This window comes from Physella acuta, unplaced genomic scaffold (genome assembly GCF_028476545.2).
Source record: "Physella acuta isolate Inbredline_101_S28 unplaced genomic scaffold, ASM2847654v3 ptg001690l, whole genome shotgun sequence".
NCBI lineage: Eukaryota > Metazoa > Mollusca > Gastropoda > Physidae > Physella > Physella acuta.
Genome location: NW_026733203.1, coordinates 15,229 through 35,516, shown reverse-complemented (window position 1 = coordinate 35,516; position 20,288 = coordinate 15,229). Strand labels below are relative to the sequence as shown.

The window sequence follows — 20,288 nt, the reverse complement described above, 5'->3', positions numbered from 1 at the left end:
TAGTAGTGTCTACGTTTACAACACTTATTAACAGCTACATCAGTTTGCCCTTCTAAAAATAACCATTCCGATGCATTGCAATGTTTAAAAAACCTCTACGGGTAGAACCACTTTGCAAGAGGGGTGTTAAGTTTAAGGCAACTGTATAATGTATTTGCTTACGAATAATTGAATTAGAAAATGTAATACATAAAACTTCACACATAATTACTTTGTATATACAGTTTGAATCGTGTGATTAATTTATTTAAAATTACAATACAGAAACAAATACAACTGATGTGGCACCTCTATTTAAATTTATTTATGGGCGAACTGCGTAGCGGTGGGGAATTTTGACAAGGTCAACAACGTCATCACGATGAAGTAGTAGTACTCTTACAGTTTGGGCAATAGTGATTACGATTACAAATTATATGAAACAGTTACAAACCCCCTCCCCCATGGACCCCTCTTTAAAAAAAAATATTGTCATAATACCACTGCTACTTATTCAAATCTATTTCTGTAATATATATTTGTGTAATATATATTTGTGTAATATATATGTATGTTTAGAACAGTCATCTAAAAACTGACGCTATGTTCACTCTGAGTTGGTTATCTCCCCCCCCCCCCCCCACACACACACACCTCACCACCACAATTGTGTAGAGAGCGACATTAATGTCACACCAAGGTATACACTGGGTTGGATAATTGACCTAAAGCGACCAGACAGTGGTGAATGAAGTTGAACCCACCCTCCACCCCAATCCACCACGAACTGATCTGTTAAGTACATGTAGAAAAACGCGTAATGATGTACCAAAGTACCATGCCGCCAGAAAATTAGCTTTTTAAACGTAAAACTGTGAATATTGTTTTTGCAATTACCAGTAAAAAGGTGTGTGATCAATACAGTGATCTAACCCATAACTATCACTATGTTAAAAAATGATCTTTAAAGAACACAAAGAAGCAGTGGTTAATTAAAAATATATGATCTGAACTAAAAAGACCGTTAATTAGTTAAATGTAGGCTGTTATTCCGAATGTTTTCTATTATGTTGAAAAAAGTGGTTTTATACCAACTCTGATTTTTAAAACTGTCATTATGCTGTAATACTTTAGCATTTATGATAACGATATATTAAATTCTGATTATAGACAAAAACATTTTATAAACACGAATAGTGTTAAACAATTTCATTATATTCTAAAGTAATTATTTATTCGTTTTGACATTTATGATTAAATGTGTAGATATATACATATTTATATTAAGAGAGTGATTATTTCCCCTATTTCACTTGTCTTTAAAAAAAAATTTCTCGAATTATTATGTAAGAATTTTTTTTTTACAACAATTACAAAACAGATTGTGTTACGTTTATTGTTTTTGGTTGTAGTGTGTGTATATTTTTTTTGTTTAGATTGATACAATTTTTGTTTTGTCGGCCTACATTGTGTGTTTTTTTTCTTAATTCTTCAGAGAGCTACTTTCAATTTATTTTACATCATCGCGAAGTAATGACATATAGCTAGTAATTATATATATATATATATATATATATATATATATATATATATATATATATATATATATATAATACACGTATATAGAATGTGTTAAAAATTCGGCGCCTTTTTTTGCTCTTTTCGCTCCCCTACAACGAAAACCTGGATGCGCCTCTGCCGGGCGTCCTCCGGCAGCCCGACAGGGTGCTATTTGGCGCCCCGGGCTTTCCCGTGTTCGCTTCGGCGCCTACCACATTTGCAAATTCTACAACAGTGATTCTAAAAATCTTTTTAAAAAATAATTATTTTGAGTCTTAAGTTTTTATTTCTTATTAGCTATACGCTCGTTTTAGTTGCAAAATCTAAAATAAAAGTTTTTTATTAATGTCAACAATAATGATGGATGACTCTCGTCAGTCTGGTTATGTCAATTCATGTAACGATGTACTGCATGTACGAGTTTTGGTAATTTTTGTACATTAGAGCATTGGTTTCCGCCGGAAGTAAATAAACTGTTGAATCGCAAAATAAGGAGAAATAATTCATTGTCGTCCTGTCAATGGATTCCGAGGAAGAAATCGGCCGTAATTATTATTTATTTAATAAATTAATCAAACATGATAATTTAATATTAACAAATAGTTAGTTTTAGGTGCAATCAAACCTTTTTCTAATCAGATTAGACTTGTTTCAAACACTTTTACAAGGGAACTAGAAACGAAAACTCAGTCACAAACTGCGAAACAACACCTGCTCTACCTGCTAGGCCCTAGGCCTAGGCTAGACTAGATCTACTACTGTACTACTACATTTCTAGATCTAGAATAGATCTAGATCAAGACTTGTTTCAAATTGTTTTTTTTTTTTTTAGTTTTTAGCTTAAGTTGTAGACTAGTAATTACTAATGGACACCAGCGAGTTGACAAGATTCCTTCCATAATGATAATGACTGTTGACATGGAATAAAAACGTGCTTTTTAGATTTAGACCGTAAAAAAAATAAAAACTTAAGCCTAAAATTAATTTAGAAATTTTATATTTTTAGAATAAATGCTATAAAAGTTGCAAATCCAGAGAACTTGAAAATAATAGGGTTGTCGGTATCGTCCGAGATCGCGGTAAAAACATGACCCGAAATCGCCCATTACTTTCTGATACCGGGCGCACGAGATTTAGTTTTGCATACTAATAAGTTTTTAATTTATGGTAATTAATTAAGTTTAAAAGGTCATTTCCTAATGTTAAATGAAAAGTAGAATGGTTTTCCCATTGTTTTGATGGCTTAGCGATCTGATCGCACGCTGTCTCTGCTTTGGTCTTTCCCCTGTATGAAGGCTAGTTTCAAATACGTTGGAATCACGATTTTTTAAAAGATTATTCTAGGTGAGATTAGATTACTGATCAGACATATCTTAAGTATGTGGAAATGAAATTTGTTTTTGGATATTTTGATTCCGACATTAGTTATACTGCTCCGAACGAAGGCACTGTATGTAGGTCACGCTGCCACCATTGTTATATTTTTTCATCCCGATCTTCCGGCCTTTAAGTTTGATCAACTAATAACAGCATTATTATGGCATGTGCAAACAAATGTCCTAATTTTTTTATTTCAAAATATATTTACATACCCATCTTTAATTTTTTTCAGCTCTAGTTCTAGTTTTGCAGAATATGTTTTTCCTAAAATCCAATTTTATCAGACTAGACTGACAAGAGTCAGACCTAGATCTAGGTTACCTGTCTGTTGCTATACACTAGCATTGTGCTAACTGTAATTTTAAGTATTCAAGTTCTACTTACCCTTAGATATAGTTATATGCTGAAAATCAGAAACCGTGGGTCGGCGTGGTCGAGTCGGTAAAGCTCATGGTTGCTAAACCGAAAAGTCTCGAGTTCGAGCCCTCGGGCAGATGAGGCTCGTTAGCTGGGGACAGCCACTCTTCTAGGAGAGACAACTCCAAAATTAAACAACTGCTGCCTTGTAGTTTGTTCTTGGTTGGACAAAGGCTATGGAAGCAAATCCAAAAAGAAAAGCAGGCTGAAATCGGAGTCAATGGCCTCAATGGCGCATAACCAGTTGACACGTAACGCTTAATTGTGTTGGAGGCGTGATCGAGTCGGCAAAAAAAGCTCATGGTTGATAAATCGAACAAAGTCTCGAGTTCAAACCCACTGGCAGATAAATCTCGATCACCCTCAACACTAAAAATTAAGAACGAAGAAGAAGAAGAAGAAATCAGAAACCATACACAATTCACACATAAAAACATTGATCTGATAACTTCAAATTTTATTACAAAATGGCTTTTATATGGACTCTACTTCACCTGCCCAAAATAACAAGGCAGTTATAGACACATTGCAGTGTTCAAGTCATTTACTTTAGATTTCTGACTATGTAGTTCTTTCATTCACTGTATTTATATAAAATATTGCTTTAGAAACATTTTCATATTTGCGCAGCAGTTTTATAACAAAATGGCTTAAAGATGGAATCTACTTCACCTGCCCAAAATAATGAGGCAATTATATGCACATAACAGTGTTCAAGTCATTTACTTTAGATTTCTAACTTTGTAGTTCTTTCATTTGCTGTATTTATATAAAATATGGCTTTAGAAACATTTTCATATTTGCTCAGCAGTTTTATAACAAAATGGCTTAAAGATGGAATCTACTTCACCTGCCCAAAATAATGAAGCAATTATATGCACATAACAGTGTTCAAGTCATTTACTTTAGATTTCTAACTTTGTAGTTCTTTCATTTGCTGTATTAACACGTTTTTCTTAACTCAGCTTCGCGTTTGTTTGTTTGTTTGTTGTTAAAATTGACATCGAAAATTAGCCCACTTCTGATTGCTCTATAGATCTGAAATTTGGCATGCAGGTTACTTTCGCCTAACAATTTCAGATGCAATCATAAAAACTAGCAATTAGAGACCGTAATTAGCTTAATTTAATTACGCCCTAAGGACCATAAAATTGAGGACATGATTTCTAAAGATACCGACAAGACTGAAGACCTATTGACACAGTTACTTCGGCCCCAATCGATGTGAGCGCGCTGGCCGTGATCGTATAGTGGTTAGTACTTCGCGTTGTGGCCGCGACAACCCAGGTTCGAATCCTGGTCGCTCAAGATTTTTAGTCCGTGTATTTATAAACACTTAGTCAAGTCATACTTAATCAAGTCATTGGATAAAGTAGAAAATAAACTATATAAAAAACTTTTTTTAAAAACCACGTTTTTCATGTGTAGCAACGGACTAAAAAGGAGAAAATAAAATACTTAAAAAAACTTTTTAAAAAACCACGTTTTTCTTGTGGACTAAAAAGTAGAAAATAACTATTTACATACATTTGATGACAAAAAACGTGGGTCGGGCAGATGGGTCGGGAAATTTGATGGTGAACGTACCCACGTTTTTTGTCATCAAATGTATGTAAATAGTTATTTTCTACTTTTTAGTCCACAAGAAAAACGTGGTTTTTTAAAAAGTTTTTTTAAGTATTTTATTTATATAAAATATGGCTTTAGAAACATTTTCATATTTGCGCAGCACACAGTTTTTTGGAGTTATGGGAGGAAGCCAACACAAAAATATAAGTTCTGTATTATTTTAATTCATTTCAACAGCATTTACAAGTTCTATATATCATTCTAGTTAAACTCTGCAAATATGAACAAAATACAACTGCAAGTAAAATAACTATGCTCAATTTATTCAGGTATACCATGACTTGTCACAATTGGCCAATGCAAAAACAAGGGGATTCCACCCCTCACAAAAAAATTCGCTAAAAAAAACTATTTGAGCTAGACAGAAAATCATTTTTGTTTTGTTTTCATATAGTTGAGCTCTACAAGAATATGTAATTTTTATTTTTATATTATGATTAGTGTTTTTTTACCAAAATCCCTAAAAATAATTTGTTGAGTTTAAGGCTACATTTCTATTTATTTTCATCAAGCCTAAGTTATAACCGGATCTTTCACTTTCGTAAGACAAATATTGATCGGCTGTACAGTAACTTAGTGATCGATAACTATTTGTTTACAAAACTTTGCAGATCAAGTTTTTAAATAACAATGCTAATTTAAAACCCCATGACCTAGTTTTCTATTTTTAGCTTACAATGTGTACAATAAAATTTATGGCGGCCTATCCAATAGCAGGATGCCATTGTTTATGTCGCCATTACACGTGAAAACCAAATTGTTTTTGCTTTTTTTTAAAAATTTTTTTTAGTTACCGAAAATATTAAAAACATCAAATACATCCAATCTTTAGTAAAGTCCGAAAAAACCAGACAGGCAGGATTTTATAACCATATTAATTGTAACTACGCTGTGCATGATTTTTAAATTAATTTATGGACCTCTCAAATACCTTTGAGACTTTTCTCACTGGTGTCCATTAGTTAGACCTAGATTTCTACATCAAGAAATCTCAAGAAATTAATTTAATAATTAGACTCTAGTAGATTTTCTTACTAAATCTAGAATTTACCCAAATTTCAAATTAAGCATGACTACTGAATGATAGACATCCATATTTAATCCATTAGGCACTAATTTAGAAGTTTTTAGTTCGTTTTAAACTAAATTAGGCCTACTTAATTTAATATTTATTGACACTCACAAAAATGCACAACGCACCTCTCCATTCTAAGAAGGTCTCTGGAACTAAGACGAAAAATCGTCGGAAGTCATGCATCCGGTCCGTACGCCATATTGTTGTTAGCAACCGGCCACGCCTCCGGGTTAGCAAGAAATATTAATAATTAGTAGGGTTGTCGGTATCGGCCGAGATCGCGGTAAAAACATGACCCGAAATCTCCCATTACTTTTTGTTACCGGGCGCACGAGATTTGGTTTTGCACACTAACAAGTTTTTAATTTATAGTAATTAATTAAGTTTAAAAGGTCATTTCCTAATGTTAAATGAAAAGTAGAATGGTTTTCCCATTGTTTTGATGGCTTAGCTATCTTATTGCACGCTGTCTCTGCTTTGGTCTTCCCCCGGTATGAAGGCTAGTGTTTTTTTTACCAAAATCCCTAATAATTAGGCCTATTTTATTTTAATATTCCATCATAAATCCAGGCTACTTTTAGATCTTGATTCTGGAGCTTTTTGACTTTTTGTTATTGTTGTTTTAAAAGCGTTAGGCCTTAATTACTATATTAGACTAGACTATTGGCAATGGCTAATATTACCAGTTGTAAGGACACGACAAACTAACTACACTAACTAGATCTAGTAACTTGTAGATTTTCTTATTAAATTTTTTAAAATTTTACTTAGAATTTTCTGTCACTTATCAGACTCATCATACACTCATTATTATGTTAAGATTTAATTTTAGGAGTTTTTTGTACTAGATCAATGTGTCCAATCATCAGACTGTTTTGTTTCCAGTGCCATAATTTGTAGCTAGGGCCTCAATTTTTTTACCTAGATCTACTAAAACTAATATTATGTTTTAAAAGTGCTATCATGGCTAGGTCTATAGGCTATACAGTTACACTTACAGAGTTGCTTAATGAGGGTTTTTTCGGGTATTGATACTAACAAAAATAAAATAGAAAATAGTTTTTATTTTATTACTCCCTATCAGCTTTTGAATAACTTATAGTCTAAACCTAAGCCTTCACCCTACACATACTTGTCGGATAATTGATAACTAGTTATTGAAGCTTGCAGCCTAGTTGGTATCCTTGAGATTTTGTGCTAGAATATTGTTTTTCAGTTAAATTATTTTAATTGATAGTAATAGTTCATGGCTTTTCTGTTTTCACCTAGCTGTAAATGTTTTTATGTGGCTACTTCCTTGTTTTATTCTCAGATGATGGCAGCCTTAATGCCTCATTAGATGATAGCAATAATGAGATAGCTGTGAATCAAGATGTAAGTTTTCAATAGTAAAGATTTTAGAAAGGTCAACATTACATTGCACAGCACACATATAATTGCCATTATACACATATGATTGTTATGGATGACTCTTTTATGTATTGTCATCTTCTTCTTACAAAAATTGTATATTTATATTTGAAAATGCATGATTCATGAATGATTTGTTTGCAGAATGAGGAAGAGGCTGCAGAAGTTCACAATGAAGAGGAAGAAATGGAGCATGATAGGAGCAGGTCTCCCTCACCTGCAGCCAGTGATAGATCCATTAGCTCCCCTAAACGTACAGAGAACTTGAGCAGGTAAGCTCTCCCCTAAACGTACAGAGAACTTGAGCAGGTAAGTTCTCCCCTAAACGTACAGAGAACTTGAGCAGGTAAGTTCTCCCCTAAACGTACAGAGAACTTGAGCAGGTAAGCTCGTTACACAAATTCAGTGGTTCATGCCTAGTGTTTGATCTTAAAGCATGCAGTTTACAAGGATGTGTAAATCATAGTGCTATGAGTATGAGCCATATGATAGGCGTTTTGAAATTTAAAAACATATCTATTAAAGTTAAAAGGTGAAGAAAAATTGAAATCTGTTTTAATTTGTGTTATAATTTTTTTTGCCAAATATTGCCAAAAATATATTTCAATACTTCCGGAATGAAATACAGTTCCTTGAAATTCCGTGGCGTTTTTTTTTTATTTAATTTCCCATATTTATGCAGCTGCAGATCTAAAAGTTTTCTCATGCTTTTTTTTTTTTTTTTTTTTTTTAGATCCCCATCCCCCACACACAGCAGATCAGCCAGCCCCCAGTCAAACCGAAGCAGGTCTCCCGGAAGTCAAGGGTCAAGGTCACCAGCTCACAGTGCACCCGCATCTCCCGAAGGCAGCGGTCCACATTCACCAGCAAACAGTTGCCCCGCCTCACCTGAGGTGAGTGGGCCGAGGTCACCAGACGAAGAGCCTAAATCTCCTGACTACAGTGGTGCAAGTGACCAAAATTCTCCAGGTGGTGTTACACTAGTTTAACTCTTCTTTTACGTATTTTGGGATCAACAATTAAAAGCCAAAAGAGTGGCGTGGTTGGGCGATATAACTGTGTATCTTGCCTGAAAGATTTGAGTTATGATCCTGGGCTTGAGGTCGTAGGACATCCATGAGAACACCCAGCTCTAATGGGTACCTGACCCATGTATGGGAAAATAAAGAACATTATCTATTCACATGCCATGGTCTAGGAAACAGCTGAACTCTATTTCACTTACTATCTACTTACCTTCATGCCCAATTGGGTAGCATTTACTATAAGAACTGGACTCCCTTCTGTTTTGTAAGCTTATTTGCTTTTAAAACAGCCTATACCAGCTGATTCATTCTTTTCTAAGGCGAAGTATCCCAAGTCTGGCAAAATGGCTTAGAAACCATGTGAACTCCATCAGCATCACATCATGTTTAGATACATGTACTAGCATTTATCCTCACTTGAACTCTGACCTTTTTTCAGCATCTTCAAGTTTGTTATCAGCATACATTATAATGATTTCTTTTTTTTTTCTTTCTTTATTTTTATTTTATTTTGTAGGTCAGTCACCTGTGAGGGAAATTGAGGATACTCCTCAGTCACCAAGAGAAAACATGTCAAGGGAAGCTTCACCTGCCGGCAGTAGGTCCAGATCTGGTAAGGAATTGATGTTGCTAATTAGCTACATTGTCATTTAACTACCTTTTCTCTAATCTTGTTTCTGTTTGATAATTAGTTTTAATTGGTTTCAATTGAGTTTGTAATAAAAAAGGTTGAACCCTTTCATATTCTTCAAGATAAAATGAAGTAGTATGTAGCTGTTATTTTTCCTGACACAATTTAAGCAACAAACCAGAGCTGGTTGTATTTAAATCTGGTGGACATGTATTTTAATGCTGTTTATGCATGAAGCTAATCATCTGTTGGTGTGGTGTGGTCAGAAGGTAGAGCATACGGCTACTCACCTAAATCACCAAAGTATGAATCCAGGTTCATGTCACTAGAATGGCCCTGAATCCACCCAGATCTGGATGGGTACCTGACTCGTTAGGGAAAGTACAGGTAGCTGGGCACAGCACTGACCACACTGTCCCTTCATTTGCAGAAGTCACTGAAACAGGTGAAATCTACATCACCTGCCCCATGGACTGTCAGGCTCGAAAGGGTATTTTACGGTTTTTAATAATCTGTTACTCTAAGAACTTTGTCTTATACGATTGTTTTGTACCTGATCAGGCAGCAGAGACAGAAGCGCCCCCGCATCTCCGGCAGGATCGGCCAGGTCAAGGTCCCCCTCACCTTCAGGGTCAAATCAAAGATCCAGGTCACCGTCCCCGGCAGCGTCCGACCCCAGGTCCCGCTCAGCATCCCCTGCAGGATCCAACCAGAGGTCAAGGTCACCTTCACCAGCTGGGTCAAATCAAAGATCTCGGTCCCCCTCACCAGCAGGGTCAAATGTAAGGTCGAGGTCACCGTCTGTTGCTGGTTCAAATTCTAGGTCAAGATCTAGAAGTCCGGCTAGCGTACGCAGTGGTAAGTAAAAAAATAAGTTTCCTCATTTTTAATATGCAGTGGCTAGTCAGGTTTCACTACGATTTATCAGTTCCTGTTTTTCTTTCTCATTTTCAAACCTTTCAGTAGGTGATAGAGCCTGGTTTAAAAAAAACTTGACTAGTACAACATTGAGTTTCTCTTAGTGATACATATATAGAAATGGCTGTGTCATGGTTAAAGCTAACAATCTTCCTTTTTTTATTTAGTGTTTACGTTAATTTGTTTTTAAAAACGTGTGTCTAACTTAGATGCTCAGACTAAGAGGCTAACATGTTTGTTTTTCAGGAAGTCCAAAATCTGCACCTTCTAGTCCAAAGAGGGAACTGTCAAAATCTCCTTCACGCTCTAGGTCTGGGTCCCCGAACAGATCAAGATCCGGATCACCCAATAGATCTCGTTCTGGGTCACCCAACAGGAGTCGCAGCAGATCAGGTCTCTTGCTAGTTACCAGTGTGATTGATAAGACCAGAAATACTGGTGAATTATAGTCGTTTTAACAGTTTTTAACGTCTGTTTGTAGGAAGTCCTAGGTCACCCCCTGTCAGTCCTGTTGGGAGTGGTGCCCGCAGTCGTTCGGGCTCACCGCGAGTGTCAAGGTCGCGGAGCAGATCTGGGTCACGCAGTCGCTCTGGCTCTAGAGCAGGTTCCAGGTCGCGGAGCAGGTCCGGCTCCCCGGCCCATTCCAGATCCAAAAGTAGGTCACGGTCTGCCTCGCCGGCTCGCTCAAGGTCCAGAAGCAAGTCTGGCTCTCGTGGTGGGTCGAGGAGTAGGTCAAGGTCAGGATCTAGGCGCAACTCACGTTCAAGAAGCAGATCTGGGTCAAGAGCACGATCGCAAGGTAAAATTTCATCTATAAATAGAATATGTTGGATGAAACAACATGTACCAGAGAGAGTTAGAACAGGTAGACATAGAAAGAACTGTAAAAGTTTTTTAAAATAGTCAGTAACTCATGCTGGGAATGTTTTCAATACTCGAGTGATAACAATTATAGCAAATTTGAAACCATGAAGTTTTCTTATTGACTATTTTTTTTTTACTTTTTTTTTCCCACATTGCAGTGTACCCCGAGACAATATTATAAATAGTCGTTACTGGTTAACATAGTTTTCAACTGAATGCAGTTTAACACTCTTTGATTTTGAAAAATACAAAGATCTTTTAATTAAACCTAATAAAGTTCTTAAATACATTTTCATTTTCAATCGTATTGTATAAAAAATGCTATGATTAATGCCAGTATAAGAGAGAATTATTGGTCATAAGCTGACTTTGGGAGAGAAGGTTGACTTTTTTTTTGGCAATATGTGATATTAAAGGGGACAGTTAAAAATTTACTTGAGAAGTGTGATTTCATTTATTATGGTTAACACATTTCTAAAATTTCTAAAACTTATTTGGGCTATTTACCTTACAACACGGAATTGTTGGGTGAAGATCTATGCTTGTCTTTAATGGTGGGTGGTATTTAGTATAATTCAAATAAAGGGAATTTCTTTCTTGAAAAATTATTGGAATGTTGTTTCAATTATCTAGTTTAGATAGGTTTCTGCAAATTTTAATAAATTTTTTTTATTTTTGACTTTCGTATCATAATTGTTGAATACTTCAATTAACTTTATGTCTATTCTGTGGCTAAATAATACATGTTAGTGATCTTATGTAGATAACAAAACCTTTTAAAATATAGACAGCATGCTAGTACAAATAGCATGTTAAATTTACAGTAGTTCAATATTTTGTTTATGGCTTGAGAAGGACATGTAATATGTGATAAACTGTTTTTGTTTTCCCAGGAAAAGGAAGTGGGGATGAAGGAGATAAAGAGTAAGTCTTCCATTTTCATTGGCCCCTTAGTCTAATCATACAAGTATTTTGTAAATCTTTTATCCACATTTGACTTATTCCACACCTCTCCACCTGACTCGGTTTTGGGCAGCTCTCTTTATTTGTGCCTATGTAAGCCAAGCAGCCTTTGCCTCTTCTTCTACTGTTCCTCTCCTGGAATTCCTAGCCGGCCTGCTTTCCACTTCCCCTGGGGATTCAAGTCTAACGCTTTCCTCTTTCTTATGTCCTTAGCAGCTCCAGAAATTAACATTCAGTTCAGCTTAACATTTTTATTTGTCTAGGCAAGATGAGTTGATTGCAGACATCTTTGGCTCAAGTGATGAAGACGAGGAGTTTGAGGGTTTTGATGCCAGCGAAGTGCCGAAGAAAGAGAAGAAAAAGAAAGCAGGTGTGTGATCTATTTGTAGAGTCCAAAAAATTATTAGTATTGATGCTACAAAATGTATTTTAACTGAGACATTCTGCTTATTGCCTGACAAGTTGCCTTAACTTACGTTCCTCTCTTTCAAGTTAATTTCCCTTTTGCTCAGCATATTCCTCAACTACAAAATCCTCTACTGAGGTTTCACTTTTACTTGAAATATTCCACTGGCCTTGTATTTATCTTATGACTTATTAAACAATGTTTGATCTATAAGCTATAAAGTCAGATGATGAAGATGATCAAGGGGCATCAGGCATCCCTGATGAAGGTGAAGCAGGGGCGGTGGCGGATGGGTCAGATGATGAGAACATGGATGAAGCCAGAAAAAGTGGAGACGGCGATGGGTAAATTAATTACCTTAAGGCTTTTTTCTGAATTATCTTGTGATTAGATGGAGAAAAATTTTGCTAAAAGTATTTTCTTGTTTTATAAACTGCGATCTGTGTTGTTAGAATCTTGTGATAAAAGTATTTTCTTGTTATAAACTTAGAATCTTGTAATAAAAGTATTTTCTTGTTGTAAACTGTGATGTGCATTGCTAGAATCTGGTGATAAAAGTATTTTCTTGTTGTAAACTGTGATGTGTATTGCTAGGAATCTTGTTGTAAACTGTGGTGTGTATTGCTAGAATCTTGTTGTAAACTGTGGTGTGTATTGCTAGAATCTTGTTGTAAACTGTGATGTGTATTGCTAGGAATCTTGTTGTAAACTGTGGTGTGTATTGCTAGAATCTTGTTGTAAACTGTGGTGTGTATTGCTAGAATTTTGTTGTAAACTGTGATGTGTATTGCTAGAATTTTGTTGTAAACTGTGATGTGTATTGCTAGAATTTTGTTGTAAACTGTGATGTGTATTGCTAGAATCTTGTTGTAAACTGTGATGTGTATTGCTAGAATCTTGTTCTAAACTGATGTGTATTGCTAGAATCTTGTTGTAAACTGTGATGTGTATTGCTAGAATCTTGTTGTAAACTGTGGTGTGTATTGCTAGAATCTTGTTCTAAACTGATGTGTATTGCTAGAATCTTGTTGTAAACTGTGATGTGTATTGCTAGAATCTTGTTGTAAACTGTGTTGTGTATTGCTAGTCTCCCTCTCAACAGGATGTTTGTCTCTGACTTTGATTTGATGATGGCGAAGAAGAAAGAAGAGATGCAGCGCCAGCGCAGGAAAAGGAAAGATGTTGATCTGATTAATGACAATGATGACCTTATTGCTGACCTGATTGTCAAAATGAAAGAAGCTGCTAATGTAATGTATTTCAAGTATTCTTTAAAATGTGATAATACGTGGGTCTTTAAACACTATATACATATTGACATGTCGCTTATTTTATATTTGAATGGAATATTATTAACACTGGGCTGCCTACTTAAATGGTTTTGGAATCACGATAATATCTTAAATGGTTACGCTTTCATCCTCCATAAAAATCTAAAATATTGTCAGCATACATTAGTTAATATTGCAGCTGTGTGGCTTAGTACTTATAGTTTACAAGTTTACACAATGATGCATTCCCTCCCTTCCCTTCCAATGTCATGCGAAGCAGGAGTCTTTTGCTCTATGTTGTGATCTTTTATTTACCATGTGAATGTGCTTAGGCCAATGATGAATAATTTTAAATCTTAACCATTGAAAGACTGTTTGCGGAAAGTAGTCATAAGTTTCAGTCATAAAATAATAAACTGGGCAAGTATTTTTATTTATGAAATTCTCTGGGTGTTACTGTGAGTAAAATGCGAAACTACTGCGGAATTACAGGTAATTTGCGAGACATTTTTGTAGAAGTGTGAGAAGAAAAGTTTTTAACATAACAGACCTGCCTAGATAAATTAAGGGGAGAAAATCCGGACATGGTAGTGGGGGTCCCTAAAAGTTCATATTGGTTAAGATTTCAGCAGTGTAGTCCTTATCCATAACGTGGTGTGTGTTTTTTAAGTAGACTACAAAACTACAAGGATGTAGATTGAAATCACAATTAGTCCATTTTTAAAAAAAATAAATTGCTGTTTGATTAACTTAGTTATCATCATCATGCTGAAAAGTTATGCGATAATATAAAATTTGACTTATTTACAGTGGGTTTTTTTCATTAAAAATACTGATAGTTATGGACAGAGGCAGATTATTACAGAAAATCTATGCTCTTGTTCGAGAAAAACATTTTTTGGGGTAGGCAGCCCTGTTAATGGAAGCAGATTTGAACAATTATACTTTATAGCTTTCAGCTCTTGGAGTTTTTCCTCTTCTTCTTCATTCTTAATTTTAGTGTTGGAAGGGATCCCCCTCCAACACAATTAAGGACAAATTTCAACTGGTTATGCACCATTGAAGCCATTGACTCCAATTTCAGCCTGCTTTTCTTTTTGGATTTGCTTCCATAGCCTTTGTCCAACCAAGAACAAACTTATTTTAACTTATTCTTTTTCTGCACTTTTTAATTGCATTCGATTTTATGATACTGAGTATAAATAAAAGGGTGTCTGGTGTATTATTAATGAAATATATAGGCTATCTATAACTATAATATTTTAAAATGAAATATAGCATAGTGATATTCTAATGCTATTGTGTTTTTGCAGCAAGACAGAGAACTAAATCAAAAGAAAGAGGTGTGTACAAAAAAAATCAAGATGCTCCCCTATGTTTGCAACCAGCTCAAGAAGTCAGACCTTCATGGCATTTTTTTAGAATCTGGAATTCTTAGTGCTATGACGGTAAGTAAACTGTTAAATAAAACCACATACGCTCTTCCTTTATGAAGTTGGTCTTAATTAAAACAGCTAAAGGGTTATTTATTATTTTTTTTCTTACCACTTTAAAAATTAAACCATATATATCTTATAGTTTTCTTAAGTTTTTTTGTCTTATATTTCATTTTACTGCCTAAATTCATACTTTTAATTTTTTTTAGGAATGGCTTGCACCTTTACCTGACAAAAGTTTACCACACCTCAATATTAGAGAAAGTTTTTTCAGAATATTACAACAGGTATTGCTTTTTATTTATATTTCTCCAAACTAATAATAAAAAAAAAATTATTTGAACTAAACTTCTGTTCATAAATTAAACTAGAGTAGTCTGAAATAAGCCTGGCTGTATTTTTCAGTTTCCTTCTATGCATGCGGACATGTTGAAATCAAGCGGCATTGGAAAGGCTATTATGTATTTATATAAACACCCAAGGGAGACAAAAGAAAACAAGGTCATAGCAGGGAAACTCATCAGTAAGTTTGTTCCTGTCACTAGGCTGTTTTTAAATGGTATCTGGTTGGGTGGGGCAGTTTTAGATACCTAACAATCGCACTGTAGGTTTTAGTGCTAATGATTTCTAGCCAGTGTCACAATGGAGATAAAAAAAGTCCAATTATTTTTCTTTTTTTTTCCTGGAAAGTCGATATGATAAAATTGTTTTTTCTTATCAGGATAAATGAATAAATCTGTTTCCTTTATTAATCTTGTGGAAGCTGTTTCCATATGTAACCAGGGTTAATCTGTTTTCTTTTAATTAATTGGCTAAACCTGTTTCCTTTAAATAAACTGGCTAAGCCTATTTCCTTTAAATAAACTAGATGAGCCTATTTCCTTTAAATAAACTGGATGAGCCTATTTCCTTTAAATAAACTGGCTAAGCCTATTTCCTTTAAATAAATTGTCTAAGCCTTTTCCTTTAAATAAACTGGCTAAGCCTATTTCCTTTAATTTAATTGGCTAAACCTGTTTCCTTTAAATAAATTGGCTAAACCTGTTTCCTTTAAATAAATTGGCTAAACCTGTTTCCTTTAAATAAATTGGCTAAACCTGTTTCCTTTACATAATCTGGTAAAACCTGTCTCTTGATTAGATGAGTGGTCCCGTCCAATCTTTAACTTAACGTCCAACTACAAAAACCTGTCCAAGGAAGAAAGAGAACAGAGAGACTACGAGCAGCTGCCTAAGAAACGCAGGACAAGGTAGCCACTTGTTTTTTTTCCAGGTTTCCTAATAGCAAACATATTATTTGGTGGTCTAGAAATTTAAAAATGTTAAAATATAACTGATTCCCAGTTTTCCTAATAGCAAGCATATTATTTGGTGGTCTAGCAAATTTAAAAATATAAAAATATAACTGATGCCCAGGTTACCTTATAGCATGCATATATTTGGTGTAGGAAATTTTCTTTGATGCTTAAAAATTAAAACTGCTGTCCAGGTTTCATTATAACTAATAAATGATTGATGTTTGTATTTTCCAAGGCTTTAAATTGTAGAATTGATCATTTATTAAAATGAATAATTTGTTGTTTTACAGTTTGTTGGTACAATTTAGCTTCTTTTACTAACACAGATGAATTATTTTTTTTTTTTAATGTGATAGCTTGGAAGGAGGACAGACACCAAAAAGAGATATTGACAAAGCTTTAGCCGGAGAGAAAAAGTATGTCACTTTTTTTTGTGTTTCAATATATTAACATATTTTTTTCAATTGGTATAACAATATGTGAACATCACTTTTCTGTTGGTATTACAAAATATTGTTACAGGACCCCTTCCCTAGTCTTTTCAAACTAGAACAAGAACTAATAATGAATAAACGATATATGCAACTATTTCTACTATTTAATGCCACAATAAAAATACAACAATTAACCCACAACCACATAGAACACAATTAAAAAAGACTGCCATCTACTTATAGAATAAAAAGTCCACAATCTGGCTACCCTGCTTGTCCCTAATGGTCAATAATCTGACTACCCTATCTGTCCCTAATGTTCAATAATCTGACTACCCTACTTGTCCCTAATGGTCAATAATCTGACTACCCTACTTGTCCCTTATGGTCAATAATCTGACTACCCTACTTGTCCCTAATGGTCAATAATCTGACTACCCTATCTTTCCCTAACGGTCAATAATCTGACTACCCTACTTGTCCCTAATGGTCAATAATCTGACTACCCTACTTGTCCCTAATGGTCAATAATCTGACTACCCTATCTTTCCCTAACGGTCAATAATCTGACTACCCTACTTGTCCCTAATGGTCAATAATATGACTTACGTACTTGTCCCTAACGGTCAATCCTAGCCTAAGTTTTCAGACATCCCATGACCTGCCACCAGCTCACAAAGAATCATTCTGTTCCATCTGCTAACTCTTGCTATCCGTGTGTCTGTGTCCCTACTCCCCCTGGTCCAGTGGTGTAGGCAAGGAGGGGTTAGGGGGGGTTATAACCCCTCCCATGGACTCACGGCACTATATCTATCTATCTATCTATATCTATCTATATATATATATGTATGTATATATATATATATATATATATATATATATATATATATATATATATATATATATATATATATATATATGACTTTATACATATGGGAAAATATTGGAACCCCTCCCACGACCAATTCCTGGCTACGCCACTACCCTGGTCGCCCCCGCTAAGGTATGGCCAGTTTCTGGCCATCCCTGTTGGTGAAAGAAAGCACAGTGGCAATCCCCCCACCCAAGGGTCAACTTTGGTCAAACAGGTGGTAGTAGAGGTGGTGGTCATTACCATATGAACAATCATTGTTGTTGCAAGATTTCAAACTAGTCGTAAATAAATATTGTATTTGTATTCGTTTTTCAAGATTTCATTTATAAGGTGCCAAGTTAACTTCCTATACTCTTTAATTATACACTGTCTTAAATTCTTTAATTATGAAACAATTATAATATTTTTTAAATGGTTAAAAGAATTTTTGACGAATTCTGTTGTGATTCTGTATTGTAATTACTCCTAATATTTTAAAATCTTAATGGGATTTAACAACATTGTTTTTTTTTTTCACACAGAGCATTACGCCCCGGTGATCCTGGGTGGATCTACAGAGCTAGAGTTCCCATGCCATCCAATAAAGATTATGTAGTTAGACCTAAAACAAACTCAGAATACCAACCTCCACAAAAAGTAAGTTGTCGGTGTCAATTTTTAACCTTTAATATTAGTACTGTAAACTCTTATATTGGTGTGTTGTTGTCTATTGTGTTTTCAACTTTCATGTTGATTATAAACTCTGATGCAGCTCATACTGTATGATATTTTTTATCACACGGTCTTTGGTTCTGTACATAGTACTAAAACGTTTTCATCTAATTTTACATGTAAACTTATATTCTTCTTCATTCTTAATTGTAATGTTGGATGCTATTCTTCCAATACAATTAAGTATGTTATGCACCTGTATTCTGTTAGGCTACAACTAAATTAAAGAATATCTGTTTTACAGAATTATTGTACAATCTACCTGTTTTCTCTTTCCAGAGTTCTTCAAAAAAAGAAATTGGTCGTTATGAGAAACATAAGCGTGCATTTTTAGAAAGAAAGAAATTCGCTAAAACTATGAAGGCAGTAACGATAAGTATTGAAGGCCGCAACATGGCTTTATAATGTTCTGTGAAATACTTGTTTGGAAGACCGTAACTTTGATTGATAATCTGTGAAATACTTGTTGAATCAAAAGCCCTCTTTAAGGGGAAGCTCAGCTGGTGGTTGTGGGAGAAGGTTTGAGGAATGATTTACAGTGGCGATTCCATTTGTTTATGTTTTAAATCATTTTGTTTTTTTATATATAATTTGGTTAATGTTTGTTTTAAGAAGTCGATCCAGCGTTTTCAACAAATTAAAACTGTATTTATCTATCTTTGGTTTTTTAAATGTTTAAAACTACTGTAGTATTGTTGTTGTTTAAACTGATATGGCAGTTACAAAAGTTGATGTTCATCTTCTGAAGGATCTTGTAAACACAAATAAATTTAAAATAAAAAGTTTTGGCTTTGTTATTTAAAGTTAGATGCAGTGCTTTGTTTTTAAAATCACTTTTTATGTCTGCATTTATAGTTTTCAATACTATTTTAACATTGTTTTGGTATGTGTCCAATTTCTATTCCATATCTAAAGTATCTGTGAATATCTTTTGCTCTCCTATTTTAAAGCTGCATAAATAGTTTAAACTATCTATATGGAAATATTTTGCTTTTTCAAGAAACAAAACAACGAAAATTTTTAACCATCTAGTACTATTTCTAGCCTTGTTAAATTTGCTTATAATTTTTTGCATGCAAGTTTGTTTGAGTGAAAAATATGGTATGTATTTAAAAAAATGTAAAAAAACAAATTTGTTTTTTTCCAAATAAACCACTGTGTGTCATGCCATCTTTCAGGTATAATCTCATCATGTATACATTTCTTTAAAATTTTGTGGGGTGGTACATCTCCAGATAAAAGGGAAATTGTTGAACATTGATAGTCAACATTACAAGTTACATTAGTCATAAAAAGGTATTTTGGTTTGTATATTCGTTTTTTTTGTGTGTTATTGTTCATTGAAACTGGTGAAAAGTTTTGTAGTCATACATTTTTTTTATAGTGTAAATGTGGGTATATACGTTGGATGGTGTCTCTGATTAAATATTTAAACCTTACTAAATCTTCATTAAAAAAGCTTCATTAAAGATGAATGTTCACTTTTCAACCACTTTTTAAGTGTTTGTTTCATTTAAGTAAAAATCCATGTCTTTATAATTTTGTGGATATCCTAGTCTAAATGCAGCGACCTAGAGAAAACTAAAAAAAAAGCAAGCAACTGCTGCCTTGTAATTTGTACTGGGATTGACAAAGCAAATCCAGAATTAAAAAAACCGTTGAAATCTGAGTCAACTACCTTTAGGGTGCATAGCAAGTTGACACTTAGTACTTAATTTTGCTTAAGTAAATCCCTTCCAACATTACAATTAAGATTGAAGAAGAAGAAAAGTTTAAAATTTAAACTGCTACACAGAGACGAGTTCTTCAAACAAAAATCAAGCCATAACAAGAGAACCAGTGCAAAGCATGTTTACAGTTTTATTGCTTTTGCTAATACAAAATAAACAATTGATAATAAGTGTTGGAAACAATCTACAACACAACATATTGCACTTGGTGGTTTGATTCATCTCTTAAAACAACCGCCCTAAAACATCTAATAACACACAAGAAACATGAACAAACT

At 34.3% G+C, this 20,288-nt stretch overlaps 1 protein-coding gene across 1 annotated transcript; it reads left to right on the top strand.

Annotated features, from left to right (window-relative positions):
• Nucleotides 1–1,995: 1,995 nt before the first annotated feature.
• On the top strand, nucleotides 1,996–19,772 carry LOC131929899 (IWS1-like protein). Its single transcript, XM_059286279.1, has 19 exons — nucleotides 1,996–2,084; nucleotides 7,353–7,414; nucleotides 7,595–7,722; nucleotides 8,184–8,419; nucleotides 8,993–9,088; nucleotides 9,668–9,964; nucleotides 10,271–10,417; nucleotides 10,506–10,823; nucleotides 11,782–11,812; nucleotides 12,115–12,221; nucleotides 12,472–12,601; nucleotides 13,360–13,507; nucleotides 14,842–14,976; nucleotides 15,174–15,251; nucleotides 15,370–15,487; nucleotides 16,105–16,213; nucleotides 16,618–16,677; nucleotides 18,091–18,205; nucleotides 18,560–19,772. Exons 1-19 carry the CDS (start codon nucleotides 2,060–2,062, stop codon nucleotides 18,683–18,685), a joined length of 2,466 nt encoding a protein of 821 aa, XP_059142262.1. The 5' UTR covers nucleotides 1,996–2,059; the 3' UTR covers nucleotides 18,686–19,772.
• The last annotated feature ends 516 nt before the right edge of the window (nucleotides 19,773–20,288 follow it).